This window comes from Pongo pygmaeus, chromosome 16, assembly GCF_028885625.2.
Source record: "Pongo pygmaeus isolate AG05252 chromosome 16, NHGRI_mPonPyg2-v2.0_pri, whole genome shotgun sequence".
NCBI lineage: Eukaryota > Metazoa > Chordata > Mammalia > Primates > Hominidae > Pongo > Pongo pygmaeus.
Genome location: NC_072389.2, coordinates 48,983,528 through 49,006,681, shown reverse-complemented (window position 1 = coordinate 49,006,681; position 23,154 = coordinate 48,983,528). Strand labels below are relative to the sequence as shown.

At 49.0% G+C, this 23,154-nt stretch overlaps 2 protein-coding genes across 6 annotated transcripts; one reads left to right on the top strand and one right to left on the bottom strand.

Annotated features, from left to right (window-relative positions):
* Positions 1–577: 577 nt before the first annotated feature.
* SERF2 (small EDRK-rich factor 2) lies at positions 578–17,461 on the bottom strand. Of its 5 annotated transcripts, none has more exons than XM_054452242.2 (5): positions 17,304–17,461; positions 9,304–9,427; positions 2,245–2,660; positions 1,541–1,649; positions 578–914 (listed from the first exon to the last, which is right to left on the bottom strand). In XM_054452242.2, exons 3-5 carry the CDS (start codon positions 2,249–2,251, stop codon positions 851–853), a joined length of 180 nt encoding a protein of 59 aa, XP_054308217.1. In that variant the 5' UTR covers positions 2,252–2,660; positions 9,304–9,427; positions 17,304–17,461; the 3' UTR covers positions 578–850. The 5 variants fall into 5 exon arrangements, with proteins under 5 accessions (XP_054308217.1, XP_063508268.1, XP_063508267.1 ...); XM_063652198.1 differs by having other exon boundaries at positions 2,245–2,381; XM_063652197.1 differs by lacking the exon at positions 9,304–9,427 and having other exon boundaries at positions 17,304–17,429.
* A 4-nt stretch (positions 17,462–17,465) lies between these two features.
* Positions 17,466–22,202, top strand: ELL3 (elongation factor for RNA polymerase II 3). The gene is made up of 12 exons (XM_054452237.2): positions 17,466–17,593; positions 17,846–18,040; positions 18,266–18,301; positions 18,657–18,769; positions 18,885–19,086; positions 19,198–19,283; positions 19,427–19,502; positions 20,038–20,215; positions 20,293–20,335; positions 20,454–20,625; positions 21,451–21,495; positions 21,573–22,202. Exons 2-12 carry the CDS (start codon positions 17,909–17,911, stop codon positions 21,681–21,683), a joined length of 1,194 nt encoding a protein of 397 aa, XP_054308212.1. The 5' UTR covers positions 17,466–17,593; positions 17,846–17,908; the 3' UTR covers positions 21,684–22,202.
* Positions 22,203–23,154: the final 952 nt, after the last annotated feature.

Here is a 23,154-nt window from a genome sequence, read left to right as displayed (position 1 = left end):
AAGCAGTTCAGCCCTGGGCACACGGATATAAGAAGCCCAGAACCACAGAACAAACCAGGGCATAGAAGAAAGGAGTACAGAGGCTACCCCAGGTTTTAATCCTGATCTTGAGGTCAAGGGAAGCGGGAAGACAAAACCACCCTCATTCCATGAAGAATGACAGAAGAGAATGTGAACACTTGACAGCAGCTGACCACGGGAAGTCGGTGAGCAGCAGGATTTTTTGGCCAACTTTCAAGCAGACGAACAAACTGAGGAAGAATGAGGAAAAGAGGCATAAACACAGATCTTGCAGCATTCACTCTTAGGCCAACTCCATCCTAGAGATGGTGTTCAAGGGTGGGGAACAAAAATCACAGAAAAGAAGTCTCTATGGTTCTTAGAGGATTCCTCTACCGCATATCCGGAGTACTTGTTTGGTTGTCATGGTATAATAAAGGCTGCTTCTGTGATGTTTCACTTATTAAGTCTACATATCCACAATCTGAATCTAAAGAGTTCTCCCTTTTTGGTGGGAAAGGGCAGTCATTCCTCCAACCCCATCCCCCCAAGTCCCCAGTCAAACCAGGCGCTCAAGGAATTACAAAGCTACTTTTAATACTTTGGGGTGAGCCCCACAGGAATAAAAAACACTGGGAAGGGGTAACCCCCTCACCCCCGGGAGTGGCCCAGGGGGAGAGAGGCTACCTGAGGGGAAGGAAGCACAAAAGGGACCCGCTGCAGACTCAGGGCAAAGGGAATGCCATCGGTGCTGGGACCTGTGAGCACTACAGGAGGAAACGCGAGCGTGGTGGGACTGGCTCCAGGCACACAGGCGAAGGGCAAGAGGGTTGGACACGAAGCCACAAAGCTACTTGGGTTCCTCCTTCTTCTCGTTTGCCTTTTTCTGCTTCTGCTGCATGATCTCCGAGTCCCTAGGGGTAGAGATGATGGGGCACTGGGAGGTACCAGAGGGCAAAAAGGACAAGATGCAGGGGGATGAGGGGCACAAAGGATAAGATGGAAGTGGATGGGACTAAGTTCAGCGTTTGGCTGCTGTACTCCCACCCTAGGAGAACAAGAGGAAGAGAGCTGAGGCTCAAAAGGCGACCAGTCTCCATCTGGCTGTTGCCCAAGGGGTCAGAAGTCTGGCGACACAGGCCCAAGGCTCTCTATTCTGTGTTGAGTACCACACCCAGCAACACCAGTGAGGAGGTTGGGAGAAGGGAGGAGAACCGAACAGCAAGGAGGGCCAAAAGTACTGGGCTGCCATAACCACAACTGTATTTGAAATGTGAAGCTCCCTGCCCTTGCCCTTAAGGTCAGACCCAGGGACGCTCAGAAATCAGACTGAGGGCAGGCGCCCGCCCCCGTCCTTTCCTGTAAAGCTGTGAGCTAACAATTTGGAGGGTGGGGAGGAAATAAAACCCTAGAGGAAGCAATGCACTCTCCTCCTCACGACTAGTCCACATTCAAGCCCTGAGGTAGCTCTCTTTCCTGCTATAACCCTTGGTCTAACCCAGGTCTCCACCGTCCCTTTCCCTCCCCTCCCTGGGGCTACCTCTGCTTGCGGGCGGCAGCAGAAAGCCCGTCATCTCGGCGCTTTCCCTTAACCGAGTCGCTCTGCTTTTTCATATTTTTCTGGCGGGCGAGCTCACGCTGGTTACCGCCTAAGGAAAGAAGATTAAAGATGAGACGCGGGGGCCGCTCTGCCCACACACCGGCGACCCTTCCACCCCAGCGCGGCCAGCAGCAGGATCCAATACCACTTCAATCCCCGGGACCCGACAACGGCCCACTTCGAGGCCCAGGCTGCTTGGGGTAGGGGGGGAGTGGCGAATCTGCCATGTGCCAGGTCAAAATACGGACTGGAGAAGGGAAGTCCCAAGGGGCCAGATGGAGGCGTGTTTTGGGGCGGCGTGGGGCCCAAACAGCTGGCGGGGTGTGTGTGGACGGTTTGGGTCTCCGTGGGGGATGGGCTGGCTTGTGGAGTAGGGGGCTCTGGGCCTATCACAGGGGCGCTGGCCTTCTCCTCACACCGCGGAAGAGCCGGGAGGGCCTATGCCTAACGCGGGAGGGTGGTCCCGTGAAGTAGCCGCGGGCAAAGGGCTCGATTTCCGGGCACCGAGTGTGAGGGTGGCTACAGAGCGCGCCCAGAGAAACGCCTCGCTCGGGAAGCTACGGAAGGTCAAAGCCGGCGCCTCGCCGGTGGTGTTGAGGGTGAACGGAAATAAAAGGGCAAGGAGAAGGGGGCTCGGTGCTCACGGGTCATGGCGACGGCAGCGGCTCCGACCTGCCTCCGTTACGTCCCCTCGTTCTGTCGGACGTTGCAGGTCCCGCCCCTTCTCGCAACGTAGAGCAGTCGTTCCTTTCTTCCCCGCCCCTTCGCGCCCGGGAGCCGGCTCCCATTGGACAAGAAAAAGCACGTGGGTCCACGGGTCGTGCTTGAGCCGGGGTGGGTAAGTGGCGGAGGGTCGCAGGCGGAGCGCTCAGCGTGGGGCGGGGCTTTCCGAGTGAGACGTAGGGACGGGCCTGGAGAAACTAGGCCGGGTCACGTGGGCAGGGTGGGGGTGGAGGGGTGGAGGGGTGCGGCTGGCGATGTGGCGCTCCCGCGGGCTCGAGCACGTGACCGTGCAGAGTGACCTCATGCGGGGACAGTTTGGGGTACTGACAAAGTCACCCTGAAAGAACGCCCGGAGACGGAGGGCGGGGTTTCAGCCAGTTCTGTATTACGAGTACTCTGAGACTAAACTTGTTCGTTCTTAGGACCACCTCTCAGCCACTTATTTGGACACGAGTTGTTCACAGCTCGCTTAAAATCAAGTACAAACACAACTTCAGAAACCCGCTTCTACTCCCATTGTCCCCTTCCATGGCCCTTCACTGTAGAAAATCGCAGCAACATCTGGTATTTCCTAAAACTCTACCCTGTTCGTTTTCCCCCAGAAATTTTAAATGTGAAGATGCAGCTTGGAAGTATTGGAGGACTCCGAAAGTCACAGACTATGGAGTTGGATCAGTGGCTGAGATTAGATAATGCACATATTCGCTTTTCCCCTCTGGAGCTTTCCTTACTGTACCATCGCCACCAACCACACCCGGTTTTGTATTAAGACCCTGGAGGGCCGGGCGCGGTGGCTCACGCCTGTAATCCCAGCACTGTGGGAGGCCGAGGCGGGCAGATCAGGAGGTCAGGAGTTCGAGACCAGCAGCCTGACCAACAATGGTGAAACCCCGTCTCTACTAAAAATACAAAAAATTAGCCGGGCGTGGTGGCGCGCCTGTAATCCCAGCTACTTGGGAGGCTGAGGCAGGAGAACCCGGGAGGCGGAGGTTGCAGTGAGCCGAGATCGCGCCATTGCACTCCAGCCCAGGCAACAGTGCGAGATCCCGTCTAAAAAAAAAAGAGTTAAAAAGAATTAGCCGGGCGTGGTGGCGGGCGCCTGTAGTCCCAGCTACTCAGGAGGCTGAGGCAGGAGAATGGCGTGAACCCGGGAGATGGAGCTTGCAGTGAGCCGAGATCGCACCACTGCACTCTAGCCTGGGCAACAGAGCGAGACTGTGTCTCAAAAAAAAAAGAGTTAATAAGAAAGGCTGAGATATACCTAATGCTAGATGACGGGTTGGTGGGTGCAGCGCACCAGCATGGCACATGTATACATATGTAACTTACCTGCACATTGCGCACATGTACCATAAAACCTAAAGTATAATAATAATAATAATAATAATAATAATAAAAGAAAAAAAAAAAAAAGACCACAAAAAAAAAAAAAAAAAAAAAAAAAAAAAAAAAAAGAAAGGCTGGGCAAGGTGGCTCACGCCTGTAATCCCAGCACTTTGGGAGTCAGAGGCGGGAGGATCACGAGGTCAGGACATGAGACTATCCTGGCTAACACGGTGAAACCCCGTCTCTACTAAAAATACAAAAAAAAAAAAAAAAAAAAAAAAAAGCTGGGTGTGGTGGCGGGCACCTGTAGTCCCAGCTACTTGAGAGGCTGAGGCCGGAGAACCGTGTGAACCCAGAAGGAGGAGCTTGCAGTGAACCGAGATCACGCCACTGCACTCCAGCCTGGGCGACAGAGCCAGACTCCATCTCAAAAAAGAAAAAAAAAAGTTAATAAGAGACACCCAAGCTGGAGTGCAATGGCGTGATCTCGGCTCACTGCAACCTCTGCTTCCTGTGTTCAAGCTATTCTCCCACCTCAGCCTCCCGAGTAGCTGCAATTACAGGCACCCGCCATCATGCCCGGCTAATTTTTGTATTTTTGTTTTTCTGGAGATGGGGTTCCATCATGTTGGCTAGGCTGGTCTGGAACTCCTGACCTCAGGTGATCCACCCGCCTCGGCCTCCCAAAGTGCTAGGACTACAGGTGTGAGCCACGGTGCACAGCCAGCATTGGGTATATCTTGATGAGCAGAGCATAGTCCTATAATCATGAAAGATACAAAGAGAAAAAAACTCACACTTTCTCTCCCTCTCCCTGTCTGCCTCTCTCTCTCTAATATCCATATATGTATTTATATATCTGTGTGTCTATATATATGAATTTTTGTTTTTTTTTTTGAGACAGAGTCTTACTCTGTCACCCAGGCTGGAGTGCAGTGGCATGCTCTCGGCTCACTGCAACCTCCACCCTCTTGGATTCAAGTGATTCTCCTTTCTCAGCCTCCCGAGTAGCTGGGATTACAGGCACCCCCCACCACGCCCGGATAATTTTTTTTTTTGACATGGAGTCTCGCTCTGTCGCCCAGGTTGGAGTACAGTGGCGCGATTTCGGCTCACTGCAACCTCCACCTCCCAGATTCAAGTAATTCTCCTGCCTCAGCTTCCTGAGTAGCTGGGCCTACAGGTGCGTGCCACCACGCCCGGCTGATTTTTGTATTTTTTAGTAGAGACGGGCTTTCACCATGTTGGTCAGGCTGGTCTCAAACTCCTGACCTCAGGTGATCCACCTGCCTCGGCCTCCCACAGTGCTGGGATAACAGGCGCAAGCCACTGTGCCTGGACTGTATTTTTTTTTAGTAGAGACAGGGTTTCACCATGTTGGCCAGGCTGGTCTCGAACTCCTGACCTCAAGTGATCCACCCACCCTAGCCTCCCAAAGTGCTGGGATTACAGGCTTGAGCCACCACGCCCAGCCTATATATGAAAACTAATTATGATAATAGCTTTAAAGGAAAATAACAGATTCCACGCAAGGATGATATTCAAAATGTTTCGCAGTGCACACAGCTTAAGCACTGACCCATAAAAACAGATGTCAGTGTAATTTGAATGAAGACTGTGAACAATTCCACCTGGTATGAAGTAACTAAATAGTACTGCTGGTGCTATGAAGGGAGTACACCTGTGGACTCTGCAGACTTTAATTTTGATTAGGGAGGTGAAGTAAGTGATATTTGAGCTAAAGCAAAAAGATGAGAAATCAGCCAAGCCCAGGAGGGAAGGGTAGGGAGAACACTTCAGGAGGGAACAGCACGTGTGAAGGCCCTAAGGCCCTCCTCCCTCAGGTCATCCCATCAAGAGCCACAGGATTATTGTGTAGGTAAAGGGCAAGTCACTAATGCCTAATGAGCAGGGTGGTGTGAAACTAGGTCAGATAGGGAGGTAGGGTTGTGACAAGATCCAAGTTACTACTGCTAATATAACTACTAGCTAACATCAGATGGGTTTTTATTTGGTACATTTAGTGTACTTTTCTTTGTTTTTTTTAGACGGAGTCTCACTCTGTCACCCAGGCTGGAGTGCAGTGGCGCCATCTCGGCTCACTGCAAGCTCTGCCTCCCGGGTTCACGCCATTCTCCTGCCTCAGCCTCCCAAGTAGCTGTGACTACAGGCGCCCACCACCACGCCCGGCTAATTTTTTGTATTTTTAGTAGAGACAGGGTTTCACCGTGTTAGCCAGGATGGTCTGGATCTCCTGACCTCGTGATCTGCCTACCTTGGCCTCCCAAAGTGCTGGGATTACAGGTGTGAGCCACCGCGCCCGGCCCTATTTTTCCTATTTGATCCTTATGATGACCTTTTGAAGTGTCATTATCCCCCTCCTACCGATTTAGAAACATCGGCCCTGGCAGGTTAAATAACTTTCTCAACGAAACAGAGATAATAAGGGGTGGAGCTGAGAGTCTAACCCAGCCTGTGCTCTTCATTAGCAGAGTGTAAGTTTTGAAAAGATCACTTTACCAGTAGAGAATGGATTACAGCAGATGAATAGAAATGAGGAGACCAGTCAGGAGACTATCACAGGCAACAGGCTCTAGGTCTCAGTTTAAATGTTACCTCATGGAGGGTGCAGTGAGCTATGATCACGCCACTGCACTCCAGCCTGGGTGACAGAATGAGACCCTGTCTCAAAAAACAAACAAATAAATAAATATTACCTCAGAAGTGGTTCTCTACAAGCAAGGCACTAAAAAGCTGGTTGAAGGCTGGGCGCAGTGGCTCATGCCTGTAATCCCAGCACTTTGGGAGGCCGAGGCGGGCGGATCACGAGGTTAGGAGATCAAGACCATCCTGGATAACCCAGTGAAACCCTGTCTCCAGGTCGGGCACGGTGGCTCATGCCTGTAATCTCGGCACTTTGGGAAACCGACGGGGAGGATCCCTTGAGGCCAAGAGTCTGAGACAAGCTTGGGCAATATAGTGAGACTCTGTCTCTACAAAAAATTTAAAAATTAGGCTGAACTTGGTGGCTTATGCCTGTAATCCCAGCACTTTGGGAGGCCTAGGCAGGCAGATCACTTGAGGTCAGAAGTTCAAGACCAGCCTGGCCAATATGGTGAAAACCCATCTCTACTAAAAATACAAAAATTAGCCAGGCATGGTGCACATACCTGTAATCCCAGCTACTCGAGAGGCTGAGGCTAGAGAATTGCTTGCACCTGGGAGGAGGAGGTTGCAGTGAGCCACAATTGCACCACTGCACTCCAGCCTGGGTGATAGAGTGAGATACCATCTCAAAAAAAAAAAAAAACAAAACACTAAAAATCTAGCCAGGTGTGGTGGTGTGTGCCTATAGTCCTAGCTACTCGAGGATGTGAGGTGGGAGGATGGCTTGAGCTCAGGAGGTTGACGCTGCAGTGAGCTGTCATCATACCACCGCACTCCAGCCTGGGCAACAGAGCAAGACCCTGTCTCAAAAAAAAAAAAAATTCTGGCTGGGCAAGGTGGCTCACGCCTGTAATCTCAGCATTTTGGGAGGCCGAGGTGGGCAGACCACCTGAGGTCAGGGGTTCAAGACCAGCCTGACCAACATGGTAAAACCCCTGTCTCTACTAAAAATACAAAATTAGCCGGGCATGGTGGCACATGCCCGTAATCCCAGCTACTCGGGAGTCTGAGGCAGGAGAATCACTTGAACCCGGGAGGCAGAGGTTGCAGTGAGCGGAGATCGTGCCATGGCATTCCAGCCTGGGCAGCAAGAGTGAAACTCTGTCTCAAAAAAAAAAGAAGACATTCTTCCCCTCCAGCCTATACTCCAAGGGTGGTACTGAATGGCTAAGTCAATCAAAGTAATCCCTTTTAATATTGATTGGTTTAAGAACCCAGGCCTGGCCGGGCGTGGTGGCTCACGCCTGTAATCCCAGCACTTTGGGAGGCCGAGGCGGGCTGATCATGAGGTCAGGAGATCAAGACCATGCTGGCTAACACGGTGAAACCCCGTCTCTACTAAAAATACAAAAAATTAGCCAAGTGTGGTGGCGGGCGCCTGTAGACCCAGCTACTTGGGAGGCTGAGGCAGGAGAATGACATGAACCCAGGAGGCAGAGGTTGCAGTAAGCCGAGTGGAGTGCCACTGCACTCCAGCCTGGGCCACAGAGCAGACTCCGTCTCAAAAAAAAAAAAAGAACCCAGGCCTAAGCAGAGTATTTGTGGTATTCACCTGGTAACAGTTATTGGTTCAGGAGTGAGCATGTGGCCTAAATTAGCCTGATCAGACCAAAGAGAAGGACTATTTTTCCGTTGCTAGGGTGGTGACAATGCTGTTTCCCGTTGACATGAATGAGGAAACACATAGCCCATACTGCTTCTAGCAACTCTAGTCTATCACCTAGAAGAGAGCCAGCCTTAGGTTGAAGCAAATGAGTAGCAGAAAGAATCTTGGTACTTGGTCATGCTGTTGGACCACTGGATACCTCAACTGTAACATTTGTTCTACATTGAGTTTCCTGGTGTGGGAACTACCATATTGTTTTGTTGGTTTAAGCTACCTTGAGTCAGATTTGTGTTACTTCAGCCAAATACTTTTAATCAAACACAGACAAGAGAAACAGCGTATACCAAGGCCCTGAGAGGGGGATAAGCTTGGATAATTAGATGAACTTAGGCCTTACGTAATGAAATGGTCCAGTCAGATTACCTTAAAGTGCAGCCAGCTCTTTCCATGCATACCAAACGTCAACCAGCTTTTTTTTTTTTTTTTTTTGAGACAGAGTTTCGCTCTGTGGTCCAGGCTGGAGTGCAGTGGCATAATCTCGGCTCATTGCAAGCTCCACCTCCTGAGCTCATGCCATTCTCCTCCCTCAGCCTCCCGAGTAGCTGGGACTACAGGTGCCCGCCACCATGCCTGGCTAATTTTTTGTATTTTTAGTAGAGACGGGGTTTCACCGTGTTAGTCAGGATGGTCTCGACCTCCTCACCTCATGATCTGCCTGCCTTGGCCTCCCAAAGTGCTGGGATTACAGGCGTGAGCCACTGTGCCCAGCCTTCAACCAGCTTTTTAGTGCCTTGCTTGTAGAGATGAATATAGAGCCAAGGATCACCAAGCATTGGAGAAAACAGTCCTAACATAAAAATAGACCCCAAAAAAACACAAGCAGAAAATTCAGTCTCATGGCTGGGCATGGTGGCTCATGCCTGTAATACCAGCACTTTGGGAGGCCGAGACGGGCAGATCACTTGAGGTCAGGAGTACAAGACCAGCCTGGCCAACATGGTGAAACCCAGTCCTTACTAAAAATACAAAAATTAGTGGGGCGTGGTGGTGTGCACCTGTAATTCCAGCTACTTGGGAGGCTGAGGCGCAAGAATTGCTTGAACCCAGGAGGTGGAGGTTGCAGTGAGCTGAGATCAAGCCACTGAACTCCAGCCTGGGTGACAGAGCAAGAATCTGTCTCAAAAAAAAAAAAAAAAAAAAGAAAAGAAAGAAAAAGAAAATTCAGTCCCAGAGGATACAGAAACAATTCAGTTGCAAGACCACAAGAAAATCGGAGACACAGGACTATAAATAGTATTCTTTGAGAGAGAGGGTATTGAACAACAATAGGGAGTTTATAAAAACAGATATTCAAAAAACAGCCAGGAGTGGTGGTACGCACCTGTAGTCCTAGCTACTCAGGAGGCTGAGATGGGAGGATTGCTTCAACCCAGGAATTCAAAGTTGCAGTGAGTCGTGATCTCCCCACCTTACTCCAGCATGGGTAACAGAGCAAGACTATGTCTCTAAAAAAAAGGAAAAAATGAAAGAAAGAAACATTCAGGCGGGGCGCAGTGGATCACGCCTGTAATCCCAGCACTTTGGGAGGCCTAGGTGGGTGGATCATTTGAGGCCAGGAGTTGGCGACCCACCTGGCCAACATGGTGAAACCTCATCTCTGCTAAAAATACAAAAATTAGCCGGGTGTGGTGGCAGGCACCTGTAATCCCAACTACTTGGGAGGCTGAGGCAGGAGAATAGCTTGAACCTAGGAGACGGAGGTTTCAGTGAGCCGAGATTGCTCCACTGCACTCCAGCCTGGGCAGCAGAGTGAGACTCTGTCTCAAAAAAAAAAAATAATAATAATAATAATAAATAAATAAACAAGGGCTGAGCACGGTGGCTCACGCCTGTAATCCCAGCACTTTAGGAGGCTGATGTGGGCGGATCACCTGAGGTCATGAGTTCAAGACCAGCCTGGCCAACATGGCAAAACCTTGTCTCTACTAAAAATACAAAAATTAGCCAAGCGTGATGGTGCGCGCCTATAGTCCCAGCTACTTGGGAGGCTGAGGCGGGAGAATCACTTGAACCTGGTAGGTGGAGGTTGCAGTGAGCCAAGATCGCGTCATTGCACTCCAACTTGGGCGACAGAGTGAGACTCCATCTCAAAAAAATTAATTAGGGCCGGGCACGGTGGCTTACGCCTATAATCCCAGCACTTTGGGAGGCTGAGGCGGGCAGATCACGAGGTCAGGAGATCGAGACCATGGTGAAACCCTGTCTCTACTAAAAATACAAAAAATTAGCTGGGCGCAGTGGCGGGCGCCTGTAGTCCCAGCTATTCGGGAGGCTGAGGCAGGAGAATGGCGTGAACCCAGAAGGCGGAGCTTGCAGTGAGCCGAGATGGTGCCACTGCACTCCAGCCTGGGCGACAGAGTGAGACTCCGTCTCAAAAACAAACAAACAAACAAACAAATTAATTAATTAAAAAAAAAAAACAAAAATGGAGGTCACAGAGTTCCCAGCCCAAGAAATGAGAAAAGCTCTACATCACCACACATCAGAGTATCAGAATTAAAAAGATCCTAATGGCTTCTGAGATACAAAATAGTTCATATACAAAGGATGAAGAATCAGAATGGCTACAGACTTGTCAGCAGCAGCACTGGAAACGAGAAGACAATGGGGCAATGTTATCAAATACCTGAAGAAATAATTGACCTAGAATTTTTCACTCAGCCAAGCTATCAATTAAGTATGAGAATAGGCTGGACTCAGTTGTTTATGCCTGAAATCCTAACACTTTGAGAGGCCAAGTCAAGAGAATCACTTGAGACCAAGACTTTGAGACCAGCTTGGGCAACATAGGGAGACCTATCTCTACAAAACTTTTAAAAATTAGCCAGATGTGGCCAGGTGCGGTGGCTCACACCTGTAATCGCAGCACTTTGGGAGGCCGAGGTGGGCGGATCACAAGGTCAGGAATTTGAGACCAGCCTGGCCAACATGATGAAACCTCGTCTCTACTAAAAAAAAAAAAAAAAAAAAATAGCTGGGCATGGTGGCACGCGCTTATAGTCCCAGCTACTCCAGAAGGCTGAGGCAGGAGAATCACGTGAACCTAGGAGGTGGAGGTTTCAGTGAGCCAAGATCACGTCACCACACTCCAGCCTGGGTGACAGAGGAAGATTCCATTTCAAAAAAAAAAAAAATTAGCCAGATGTGGTGGTGTGTGCCTATAGTCCCAGCTACTTGGGAGGCTGAGGTGGGAGGATTGCTTGAGCCAAGGAGGTTGAGGCTGCAGTGAGCTATGATTGTGTCACTGCACTCCAGCCTGGGTAACAGGGCAAAATTCTGTCTCTTAAAAAAAATTATGAAGCCAGGCATGGTGGCTCATGCCTGTAATCCCAGCACTTTGGGAGGCCAAGGCCAGTGGATCACTTGAGGCCAGGAGTTCGAGACCACCCTAGCCAACATAATGAAGCCCCATCTCTACTAAAAGAATATACAAAAATTAGCCAGGAATGGTGGCACATGCCTGTAGTCCCAGCTACTCAAGAGGCTGAGGTAGAAGAATTGCTTGAACCCAGAAGGCAGAGGTTGCAGTGAGCCAAGATCGTGCCACTGCACTCCAGCCTGGGCAACAGAGTGAGACTGTCTCAAAAAAAAAAAAAAAAAAAAAAAAGTTGGCCAGGTGTGGTGGCTCATGCCTGTAATCCCAGCACTTTGGGATGCCAAGGTGGGTGGATCATGAGGTCAGGAGATTGAGACCATCCTGGCCAACGTGGTGAAACCCTGTCTCTACTAAAAATACAAAAATTGGCTGAGTGTGGTGGCATGTGCCTGTAATCCCAGCTACTCGGGAAGCTGAGGCAGGAGAGTGGCTTGAACCCGGGAGGTGGAGATTGCAGTGAGCTGAAATTGTGCCACTGCACTACAGCCTGGTGACAGAGTGAGACTACGTCTCAAAAAAAAAACAAAAAAAAAAAAAACAAAAGCCAGGTGTGGTGGTACGTGCCTGTAATCCCAGCTACTCAGGAGGCTGAGGCACGAGAATTGCTTGAACCCAGGAGGCAGAGGTTGCAGTGAGCCGAGATCACGCCACTGCACTCCAGCCTGGTGACAGAGCGAAGACTCCATCTCAAAAAAAAAGAAAAAAAAAGTTATGAGAATAAAATAAAGATATGCAAAGTCTCAAAGGATTTGTCCAAACGCTTCCTGAAAAGAATGCATGGTGGATAAATCCTTTGAGGCTTTGCACCAAAATGAGGGAGTAAGCCAAGAAAAAAGTTACAGGATCCAGGAAAAAGTGTATCTGACACAGGAGGTAAGTGAAGAAAATCCTCCAGCTGAGATTGAAGAGAGATCCCAGGATAATAGCTTTGCAGCCGACCTAGAGAACAATCATTTCAAATTGGAGCAGGAGTATGGAGGGCTCTGGAGCCATATATCTAAGAAAAAATGGAAACTGATAAAATTGATAAATTATCTGATTGTATTTGGTTATACTAAGAGGAGAGTTATACTCCTAGAAGAGGGTATAAGAATGAATTGGTAATAAGTACATAGGTAACTAAGCAAACAAAAATGCATAATTATTAATTGGTGTAGAGGAACATACAAGAAAGAAAATGTGAGCATAATACGATAAGTGTCACAGCTTGCAAATAACATTTACATACTCCTGATAATAGAAACATTCAATATTGATATAACAAAAATAACATTACTACATTAGGAGGATGGAGAGAGAAAGTACATGCATATTTTGGGGGCAGATGAGAGTTAAATCCTCATTTTAAAAATAGAAGTAGGGCCAGGCGTGGTGGCTCACGCTTGTAATCCTAGCACTATGGGAGGCTGAGGCGGACGGATCGCCTGAGGTCAGGAGTTCAAGACCAGCCTGGACAACTTGGTGAAACCCCGTCTCTACTAAAAATACAAAAATTCGCAGGGCACAGTGGCGTGTGCCTGTAATCCCAGGTACTCGGTTGGCTGAGGCACCAGAATTGCTTGAACCCGGGAGGCAGAGGTTGCAGTGAGCTGAGATCGCACCACTGCACTCCAGCCTGGGTGACAAAGCAAACTGTGTCTCAAAAAAAAAAAAAAAAAAGAAGAAGTAGGACCAGGTGCGGTGGCTCACGCCTGTAATCACAGCACTTGGAGAGGCCGAGGCAGGTGGATCACTTGAGTCCAGGAGTTCGAGACCAGCCTGGGCAACATGGCGAAACCTCATCTCTATTGAAAATACAAAAATCAGCCAGGCATGGTGGCATGCCTGTAGTCCCAGGAGGCTGAGGCAGGAGAATCGCTTGAACTCAGTAGGCAGAGGTTTCAGTGAGCCGGGATTGTACCACTGCACTCCAGCTTGGGTAACATAGTGAGACCTTGTCTCAAAAAAAAAAAAAGGAAAAATGCAGACATAAACAATAAGTTTTTCTTTTGTTGTTTGTTTGTTTTTTGTTTTTGAGACAGAACCTTGCTCGATCTCGGCTCACTGAAACCTCTGCCTCCTGGGTTGAAGTGATTCTCCTGTCTCATCCTCCCGAGTAGCTGGGACTAAAATTAGTCATGGCACCCGGCTAATTTTTGTGTTTTTAGTAGACATGGGATTTCACTATGTTGGCCAGGCTGGTCTCGAACTCCTGACCTCAAATGATGCACCTGCCTCGGCCTCCCAAAGTGCTGGGATCACAGGCGTGAGCCACCGTGGCTGGCCAACAACTCAGGAGCTTTTAAATTGAGTGCTGTTCTGAATAGTGTGATAAAATCTTGTGTCCTCCCTCTCCATCCCACCCAGGATGGCAATCATCCCTTTGTCCAGTGTATCCACACTGTAGGCAACACCCACCCACTAATCACGTAGTAGCCATCTCAGTTATCAGAGCGTATCACAGTGTTTATATGCAAGCAACCCTTATTTTACTTAATAATGAGCCCAAAATGCAAGAGTAGTGGTGCTGCCAATTTGGCTTTGCCAAAGAGAAGCCATCAAGTGCTTCCTTTAAGTGAAAAGGTGGAAGTTCTCAATAACGAAAAAAAGATCTTATGCTGAGGTTGCTAAGATTTAAGGTAAGAACAAATCTCCCCTATTCGTGAAGTTGTGAAAAAAAGAGAAAAAAACTTATGCCAGTTTTGCTGTTGCACCTCAAACTGCAAAAGTTATGGCCACAGTGCATCATAAGTGCTTAATTAAGACAGAAAAGGCATTACATTTGTGGATGGGAGACATGAACAGAAACATGTTCTGATTGTCAGCATTCGGGTTCAGTATTATCTGCAGTTTCAGGCATCCACTGAGGGCCTTGGAACTTCCCTGAAGATAAGGGTAGACTACTGTATGAGGTATCTACAGTAGTCAAATTCACAGAAACAGAAGGCAGAAGGGTGGTTGTTGCTAGTGGCTGGGAGGAGGGGGAAATGGGGAATTGTTAAATGGATATAGAGTTTCAATTTTCCACGATAAAAAGCTCTGGAGATTGGCTGTAGGGCGATAGGAATGTACTTAACACTACTGAACCATACACTTAAAAACAGTTAAGATCGCAGGGCGCGGTGGCTGACGCCTGTAATCCCAGCACTTTGGGAGGCCGAGGTGGGCAGATCACGAGGTCAGGATATTGAGACCATCCTGGCTAACACGGCGAAAACCCGTCTCTACTAAAAAAAATACAAAAAATTAGCCGGGCGTGGTGGCGGGCGCCTGTAGTCTCAGCTACTCGGGAGGCTGAGGCAGGAGAATGGCATGAACCTGGGAGGCTGAGGCAGGAGAATGGCATGAACCTGGGAGGCAGAGCTTGCAGTGAGCCAAGATCGCACCGTTGCACTCCAGCATGGTTGACAAGAGCCAAACTCTGGCCTCCAAAAAAAGAAAATAAATAAACATTTTTTAAATTTTCAAAAATCACATGGGTTCATAAAGAAAAACTATCAATTATAATTACAAAGTGTGCTGAATGCAAACAATATTTAGATGTATCTTCAACACTTGTAATGTAAAATGAAAATATCTGTTATTTCTATTAGTAAGAACATTGCAATTACTGCCAGTACCAGTGATTTGTTGCCTACATTCATAATTAAAGGAGATGCTAAATTTCTGTTAAAAGTTAGTGAAAATACAGATGTAATTTTGGCTAAGCATGGTGACTCATGCCTGTAAATCTCAGCACTTTGGGAGGCTGAGGTGGGAGGATCACTTGAGGCCAGGAGTTTGAGACCAGCCTGGGCAACATGGCAAGATCCTGTCTCTACAAAAAATTTTAAAAATTGCTAGGTATGGTGGCATGCTCCTGTAGTTACAGCTATGAAGGAGGCTGAGGTGGGTGGACTGCTTGACCCCAGGAGTTCAAGGCTGCAGTGAACTATGATTGTGCCACTGCACTCCAGCCTGGGCAACAGAGGGACACCTGCCTCAAAAATAAATAAATAAATAAATAAATATGTAATTTTTTTCCCTTCCAAGTTCACAGATTCCCTGAATTGTATGATCTGTAGGCCCAGGTTTAGAATCTCTGCTTCTCTAAGCCTCAGATTTATCATCAGTCCTTAGTGTTTGACACATTCCTAACTTATTCACTCTCTCACACTTACAGGCAACTGTTTCACACTATTTTCACGCCTCAACCCCAATCACTCCTCCCTCATCCTATCTCTCAGTTGCTTCCTACTTCACTGAGAAAAATGGAAGCAATCAGAAAAAAATTTTCAGACTCCCACCACATCTACCTAACCTCTACACTTACACCCACCTTCTCTGCCTGTGGCCTGTTACCATAAACGAACTGCCCACACTCCTACCTTTAGGCTTTAGCCAATCCTGAATAGATCTTATGACCTCAAACCTATTCAAGGGCACTACTGAAGTAAATCTCCTACACCATCAAAATTTTGGAGATGTTCTAAAAATTATTTCCGTCAACATGGAACATGCTATTTCTCCCATCTTAAAACTTTTTCTTGATCCTATTTCCTCCACCATGACTCCTATTTCTCTGTCCCCATATTGAGCAAAACTCAGGTTTCTTTTTTTTTTTTTTTTTTTTTTTGAGATGGAGTCTCACTCCAGCCTAAGCTGGAGTGGAGTGGCGTGATCTCAGCTCACTGCAACATTCGCCTCTGGGGCTCAAGCGATTCTCCTGCCTCAGCCTCTCAAGTAGCTGGAACTACAGGTGTGCACCACCACACCCGGTTAATTTTTTTGTAATTTTAGTAGAGACAGGGTTTCACCATGTTGCCCTGGGTGGTCTCGAACTCCTGAGCTCAGGTAATCCACTTGCCTCGGCCTCCCAAAATGCTGGGATTACAGGCATGAGCCACCACACCCAGCCTCTTTTTTTTTTTTTTTTTTTTTTTCTTTTTTTGAGACAGGGTCTCTCTCTGTCGCTCAGGCTGAAGTGGAGTGGTGAAAACATGGCTCACTGCAGCCTGATTCATGGATTCAAGCTATCCTCCTGCTTCAGCCTCCTGAGTAGCTGGGACTACAGGCATGCACTGCCATGTCCAGCTAAGAGAACAGCTTTATCCATTACCACAACTGTTTATCCAATTAGGATATTGCCACAGAGAAACAGAAATAGCACAGATTTTAAAGATCAACTTTATTGAAGTATAATTTACATACAAATTTTATGTGTATTAGCCGGGCGCGGTGGCTCACGCCTGTAATCCCAGCACTTTGGGAGGCCGAGGCAGGTGGATCACGAGGTCAGGAGATCAAAACCATCCTGGCTAACACGGTGAAACACCCGTCTCTGCTAAAAATACAAAACATTAGCCAGGCGTGGTGGTGGGTGCCCGTAGTCCCAGCTACTAGGGAGGCTGAGGCAGGAGAATGGCGTGAACCCAGGAGGCGGAGCTTGCAGCGAGCCGAGATCGTGCCACTGCACTCCAGCCTGGACAACAGAGCGAGACTTCGTCTCAAAAAAAAAAAAAAAAAAATGTATTTTTTTAATGAGTTTTGACAAATGTATAGGTTATTTTATTTGTAGTAGAGGACATTAAGGTTCCCGGGGATTGTGCAGGTCCAGGGATTTAACAGAGGGATCCTGTTTAGGAAACAGGACAACATCAGGGCTCTTGGGAAACATAATCAAACAGGAACAAGTGGAGACACCAAGGGCTGGCCAGAGGTTGGTGCTGGGGTCTCAGTGCACCAGGATCTGGCCCTCTGGAATGCCTGGCGACTTCATGGCAGCTCCTGGCCCTCCTCAGGGAGCGGTCTCACCACTCTGACGCGTGTTTAGGCCACGAGGTGAGACCTAGGACTGGGTTCTGGCTCTCTGCCCTGCAACTTTCCTGCCACTACCCGCGCCCGTATCCCTGCCCACCAACTGGGGGCGCTCCAGTCGGTGACAGCCAACTTTCACTGCTGCCACTACAACCGCAGGGCCCAATTACCTCTCTGTTAGAAATCGGTTTCAGAGCAGTGGAACCGCGGGCGGGAAAAAGCCCAGGTGCTGTCTCGGGTGCCCCTTCGGGTCAGCCATCCTCTGGTCTCTCGGGTCTCCGAAGCTCGAGGCTAACTGGGCGCGAACCGCTGAGCCCGCCTACCAACCAGGCCCTTTCTCCCGCCCCTCTGCGGCTGAAACCCTCAAGGGGTTGCAGGTTCAGCTTTCACTTAGAGACAGCAACTCCAAATTCAGGGTCGCTGGGGAGACTGAGGCAGGACTGGGAACTCTGAGTGAGAGGTCAGACGCTGGTCGCGGACTCTTTCTCCCGAGAACTGGGGATAGCTCTTGCGATAGCCCAAAGCGATTCATGCCGATCCTAGAAGAAAGCGCCGAGGTCCGGGTGGTTGGCCTGGGAGAGCGAAGCGCCGCCCACGCGGCTGGGAAACCTTGGGGTGGCGCTGGCGGGAGGTGGGGCCGGGGGCGGGTTCCTTCCTGGCGGAGGGTGGAGCAGACGTGGGTTACCGGGTGTGCCAACCAAACCCTGAACAGGGGAGGTGGCGGTGGTGGCCCTCGCCTGTGGCCCCCGTGCAACTTGCACTCGAACTCGTCGCCATGGAGGAGCTCCAGGAGCCCCTGAGAGGACAGCTCCGGCTCTGCTTCACGCCAGCTGCCCGGACTAGCCTCTTACTGCTCAGGCTCAACGACGCTGCGCTGCGGGCGCTGCAAGAGTGTCAGCGGCAACAGGTACGGCCGGCCCCCTTCTTCCCTAGTCCCTGCCCCTAGGGACCCTGGGCCTCAGCCGGCGACCCTGGAGAAGGTGCAGGGGAGAGGGAGCGGCTTCCGCAAGCTCTGGCCTCCCCACCTCTCCAAGTGAAGCCCGCTAGGCAGGTGATCCCGGGCTCCGGACGCCGGATCCTGGGGACACCGCTTCACCTGCGCTCAACGGTCACATCTTCGCTCTCCCCGCAGGTACGGCCGGTGATTGCTTTCCAAGGCCACCGAGGGGTAAGTGCGAGCTCAGGGTGTGTGAGCGAGGTGAGGGCGAGGGAGCATAAACGTGGGCTGGAGGTGGAAGATGCGGTCGGGGCCGGAGGCTGCGAATGGTCACGGTCTGAGGTAGTTCCGAGAACTGAACTCCAAGTGGGGCGAGGAGGCTGCTGGGGTTGTCCCAGGGGGCTGTGGTTTGAGGGGACTGTGCTGTTTCAGCCTCCTGGGGAACTCAGGCCCAGCTGCACCTGGTGTGCTAACGAGCCCTGTGGGACGCGTCTTAGTCTTACTTAGACTGGCTCCCGGACGAGTGGCGGCGGTAGGAGGGGGAGGGGCTGACTTCATGGGGCTTACCGTATCCTTCCACCCCCAGTATCTGAGACTCCCAGGCCCTGGTTGGTCCTGCCTCTTCTCCTTCATAGTGTCCCAGTGTTGCCAGGAGGGCGCTGGTGGTAGCTTGGACCTTGTGTGCCAACACTTCCTCAGGTAAGGGGGAACAGGTAGCAGGCAAGAAAGGGTTTGTGGAAAGTGGGGGAGGGAAATGTGGAGAGGTGCTTAAGAGCTCTCCACCTTCCTATTTTTTTCCACCATCCCTTTCCAGGTCTGGGCCTAACCGCCTCCACTGCCTGGGCTCACTCAGGGAGCGCCTCATTATTTGGGCAGCCATGGATTCTATCCCAGCCCCATCATCAGTTCAGGGACACAACCTGACTGAAGATGCCAGACATCCTGAGAGTTGGCAGAACACAGGAGACTATTCTGAAGGAGATGCAGTATCACAGCCACAGATGGCACTAGAGGAGGTGGGTGAGGCCAGAAACTGCAGGGAGTTGTGATAAGGTGGGGCAAACCCTGAAGTCCAAAGTATCCCAGTACTCCAGGGAACCAAGTGCTCCTGCCACTTTCCCCACCAGGTGTCAGTGTCAGATCCACTGGCAAGCGACCAAGGACAGTCACTCCCAGGATCCTCAAGGGAGCACATGGCACAGTGGGAAGTGAGGTACTTTGGATGGGGTGGGACTAACATGGGAAGCTTTGGCATTGTCTTCCTTTCTAATCTCCACTCTTAAATGTTGTAATAAAAGATCCAGTTCCACCTCCTACCCTGGTCTTCATCTGTCCCATTCCCTTAAAATATCCTAGAAACCAGACCCATGTTCCAAACAGAGAACCTGTTCAGGCACTGCCTTCCTCTGCCAGCCGGAAACGTCTGGACAAGGTAAGTTAGAATGGCAAGGGCTTTTTTTTTTGTAACATTAATATAATTAAACAGTGGCAAAGACTATTTTGAAAAGCACTTTTAGTCAAGCTAAAATTTAGAAATTGGAAGCTCGTTATATGGGAGGAATTTTTTTAGAGACAAGGTCTCTCTGTTCCCCAGGCTGGAGACTCCTCGGCTCAAGCCATCCTTTTTTTTTTTCTTCTTATTCTCACTCAGTCACCCAGGCTGGAGTGTTGTGGTATGATCACAGCTCACCACAGCCTTGAACTCCTGGGCTCGATTCTCCCTCCTCAGCTGGTGTGTGCCACTGCACCAGGCTCATTTTATGATTTTTTTGTAGAGATAGGGTCTCACTATGTTACCCAGACTAGTCTTGAAATCTTGGGCTCAAGCGATCCCCCCACCTGAGCCTCTGAAACGGTCGGGATTACAGGTATGAGCCACTGTGCCCAGCCTAGGAGGAATTCTTGAGAGAAGAACATATTTAGGAAGCTCTTGGCTGTTTATGTCACACAGATATTTTCCTCAACAGAAACGTTCCGTGCCTGTAGCCACTGTAGAACGAGAAGAAAAGAGGTTCAGAACTCTGCCTTTAGCGCCAAGCCCCCTACAAGGCCTGACCAATCAGGATTTACAAGAGGGAGAAGATTGGGAGCAAGAAGATGAGGACATGGACCCCAGATTAGAACACAGTTCCTCAGTTCAAGAAGGTGAGTTAATGAGAGGAGGGTAAAAATGCCAGTGGAAAAGACGTATAATCACTTGTGTTTTCTTGCTTCCTTCCTAGATTCTGAATCCCCAAATCCTGAAGATGTACCAGACTACATCCTGTGAGTTCCCTTTTTCCAATTTCATCAAGCCTTGTGCATATATTAAGATACACTTCCTGGAAGCTGGGGGCTTCTCAGGGCAATGAAATTGAAGGTGACAACTCTCTGCTCCTGGCAGGCAATACAGGGCCATCCACAGTGCAGAACAGCAACATGCCTATGAGCAGGACTTTGAGACAGATTATGCTGAATACCGCATCCTGCATGCCCGTGTTGGGACTGCAAGCCAAAGGTTCATAGAGCTGGGAGCAGAGATTAAAAGAGTTCAGCAAGGAACTCCGGAATACAAGGTAAGGACAGGACCCAGCCTGGCTTTCCAGCTCTACTGGCCATTAAACCCCTGCTAACCATCCATACGCCTGTGTTTATAAAGTGACTAAGCAAAGGGACAAAGAAACCTGTTTGAAGGGAAAAGTTAGTCTGTATCATTGTATCATTTGGTAGAATGAGAAGGGAAGTTACTTCCCTTCTTTTTTTTTTGAGACAGTCTAGCTCTGTCTCTCAAGCTGGAGTGCAGTGGCGCAATCCTGGCTCACTGCAACCTCCACCTCTTAGGCTAAAGCGATTCTCATGCCTCAGCTTTCCGAATAGCTGGGATTATAGGTATGTGCCACCATGCCCAGCTAATTTTTGTATTTTTAGGAGACAGGGTTTTACCATGTTGGCCAGGCTGGTCTTGAACTCCTGACTTCAAGTGATTCACCCACCTTCAGCCTGCCAAAGTGCTGGGATTACAGGTGTGAGCCACTGTGCCTGGCCCCTCTCTCTTTTTTTTCTTTTTGAGACAGTCTCACTCGGTTGCCCAGGCTGGAGTGCAGTAGCGTGATCTCGGCTCACTGCGAGCTCCGCTTCCCGGGTTCACACCATTCTCATGCCTCGGCCTCCCGAGCAGTTGAGACTACAAGTGCCTGCCACCATGCCCAGCTAATTTTTTTGTATTTTTTTAGTAGAGACGGGTTTCACTGTGTTAGCCAGGATGGTCTCAATCTCCTGACCTCGTGATCTGCCTGCCTCAGCCGCCCAAAGTGCTGGGATTACAGGCATGAGCTACCGTGCCTGGCCGCCCCTCTCTTATTTCTTAATGTTGAACTCAGTGCTAGTATTTTCTGTTTCAGGTGCTGGAAGACAAGATAGTCCAGGAATATAAAAAGTTCAGGAAGGTAAGACAAGGTCTGAGAACGGAAGCAAGGTAGAATGAGAATTTTAACTTTTTGACATGGATGCTTTTTCTCTGCAGCGGTACCCAGGTTACAGAGAAGAAAAGCGTCGCTGTGAGTACCTTCACCAGAAATTGTCCCACATTAAAGGTCTCATCCTGGAGTTTGAGGAAAAGAACAGAGGCAGCTGAAGTTATCAAGGGAGTTCTTGAGCCTCTGCTTAGTGAAACACAAAGGAACAAAGCAGCTATAAACTAAATAGAATGCAACTATCTGCTTTTCTTCTGCTGACCACTGGAGTCCATGGTGGCAAGTAGAGAGTTGCTCTAGGTTCTTGAGGTTTGGTTTTCATTGTTAATTTTTAGGGTATGGGCACTGTGCAAAGACTCCATAGCTGTGCCTAGGAGTCTAGGAAAAGTGACAGAGGCTTGGCTTTTTTACCTTTAGTTCAGCCAAGTCATTTTCAAGTCCTGAGAAACGACATCATCTTCAGGATAAGATAATGAGGACATTAGACAAACCAAACTAAGTGAATTTTAGCCTGGTAGCCTCCCTAAGGAAACAGTAATAATAACTTCTGATAAGAGTTAAAAGAAATTGTAGCATACCTGGATATAATGGGAAAGGGCCTGGGTGTTACCCATGTACTGAAAATGAACTTTTACCAACATGGCTAAAAAATTAAAACTGCTTCTGTGTCCTTTGTACAAGTTTATATGTTTTCCTTAAATCTTCCAAGGCAGGTGGTTCTTAACCCTGGCTTTACATCTGAGCCACTTTTGGGGCTCTCTAAACAATTAGATCCCTGGGCCCCAGCCCAGATGTTATGAGTTAGAATCTTCAAGATTATGGTTTAGACATCTTTTACTTTTTCCAAGCTTTGTGTGTGACCAAGATACATACTTTGCTATAAGGCTCTACCAAATTCATCTTAAAATTGACAGCTAAATACTGTAACTATATAGTAGGAAGAAAATTCTTTTCTGAACATAGGAGTTCCTAGGATCACCTAAAGTAGGGCTCCTACCTGGAATTATCCAGTGACTGAAAACTATAACTGGGCAGGATTTGAATTTACCTACAAAAGGAGATAAATGGTTTAGTTGGACAAAAGATCACGCTTCAGTCCTATCCTTTCTGTTCCTCATTGTTACAAAAGAAAGTGGATGCTTCACTCGTAACTAGGAATGATACTGCCTTTCCCAGTTCTACTGGAGGGGAAGTTAAAGGGCCACACTCTAGGCTTTGGGGGATAGAACTGCACCCAGCAGTGTCAGCAATTCCTGAAACAACCTGGATGAAACCGTGTGATGCCGCACCCTTGACAGGGCATTTCTGGGCAGAGAACAGTCCTTGGGAGGTATAAACATGCAGTAAGCTCAGCTGCGTGGCAAGGATAAACAGGAACCCATCCTTAAGGCATGGACAGCCTAACAAGAAAGGCCCTTCAGCTGTTCTAATCACCAGGGTAGGCCTGGGCAATAAACATGTAAGGAGAGAAAGAGATAATAAATTTTGAAAGAATTTTGAGGTGATGAACTATGGACCCAGTCAGTCAGTCTACAGCTGCAGTGACCAGTATGGTAGCAACTGTATGGCTATTTAAATTAATGAAAACTAAAAATGTAGTTTCTAGCCATATTTCAGATGCTCCATAGCCAC

Bases quoted from the DNA above. Each gene is read 5' to 3' on its own strand.
- SERF2 (XM_054452243.2), bottom strand. The intron at 938-1,540 runs GTAGCCCCAGGG...GGTACCTCCCAG, and splicing joins GCTGCCGCCCGCAAGCAGAG to TGCCCCATCATCTCTACCCC.
- ELL3 (XM_054452237.2), top strand. From the start codon at position 17,909: ATGGAGGAGCTCCAGGAGCCCCTGAGAGGACAGCTCCGGCTCTGCTTC. The intron at 18,041-18,265 runs GTACGGCCGGCC...CTCTCCCCGCAG, and splicing joins AAGAGTGTCAGCGGCAACAG to GTACGGCCGGTGATTGCTTT. The intron at 20,336-20,453 runs GTGAGTTCCCTT...TGCTCCTGGCAG, and splicing joins GATGTACCAGACTACATCCT to GCAATACAGGGCCATCCACA.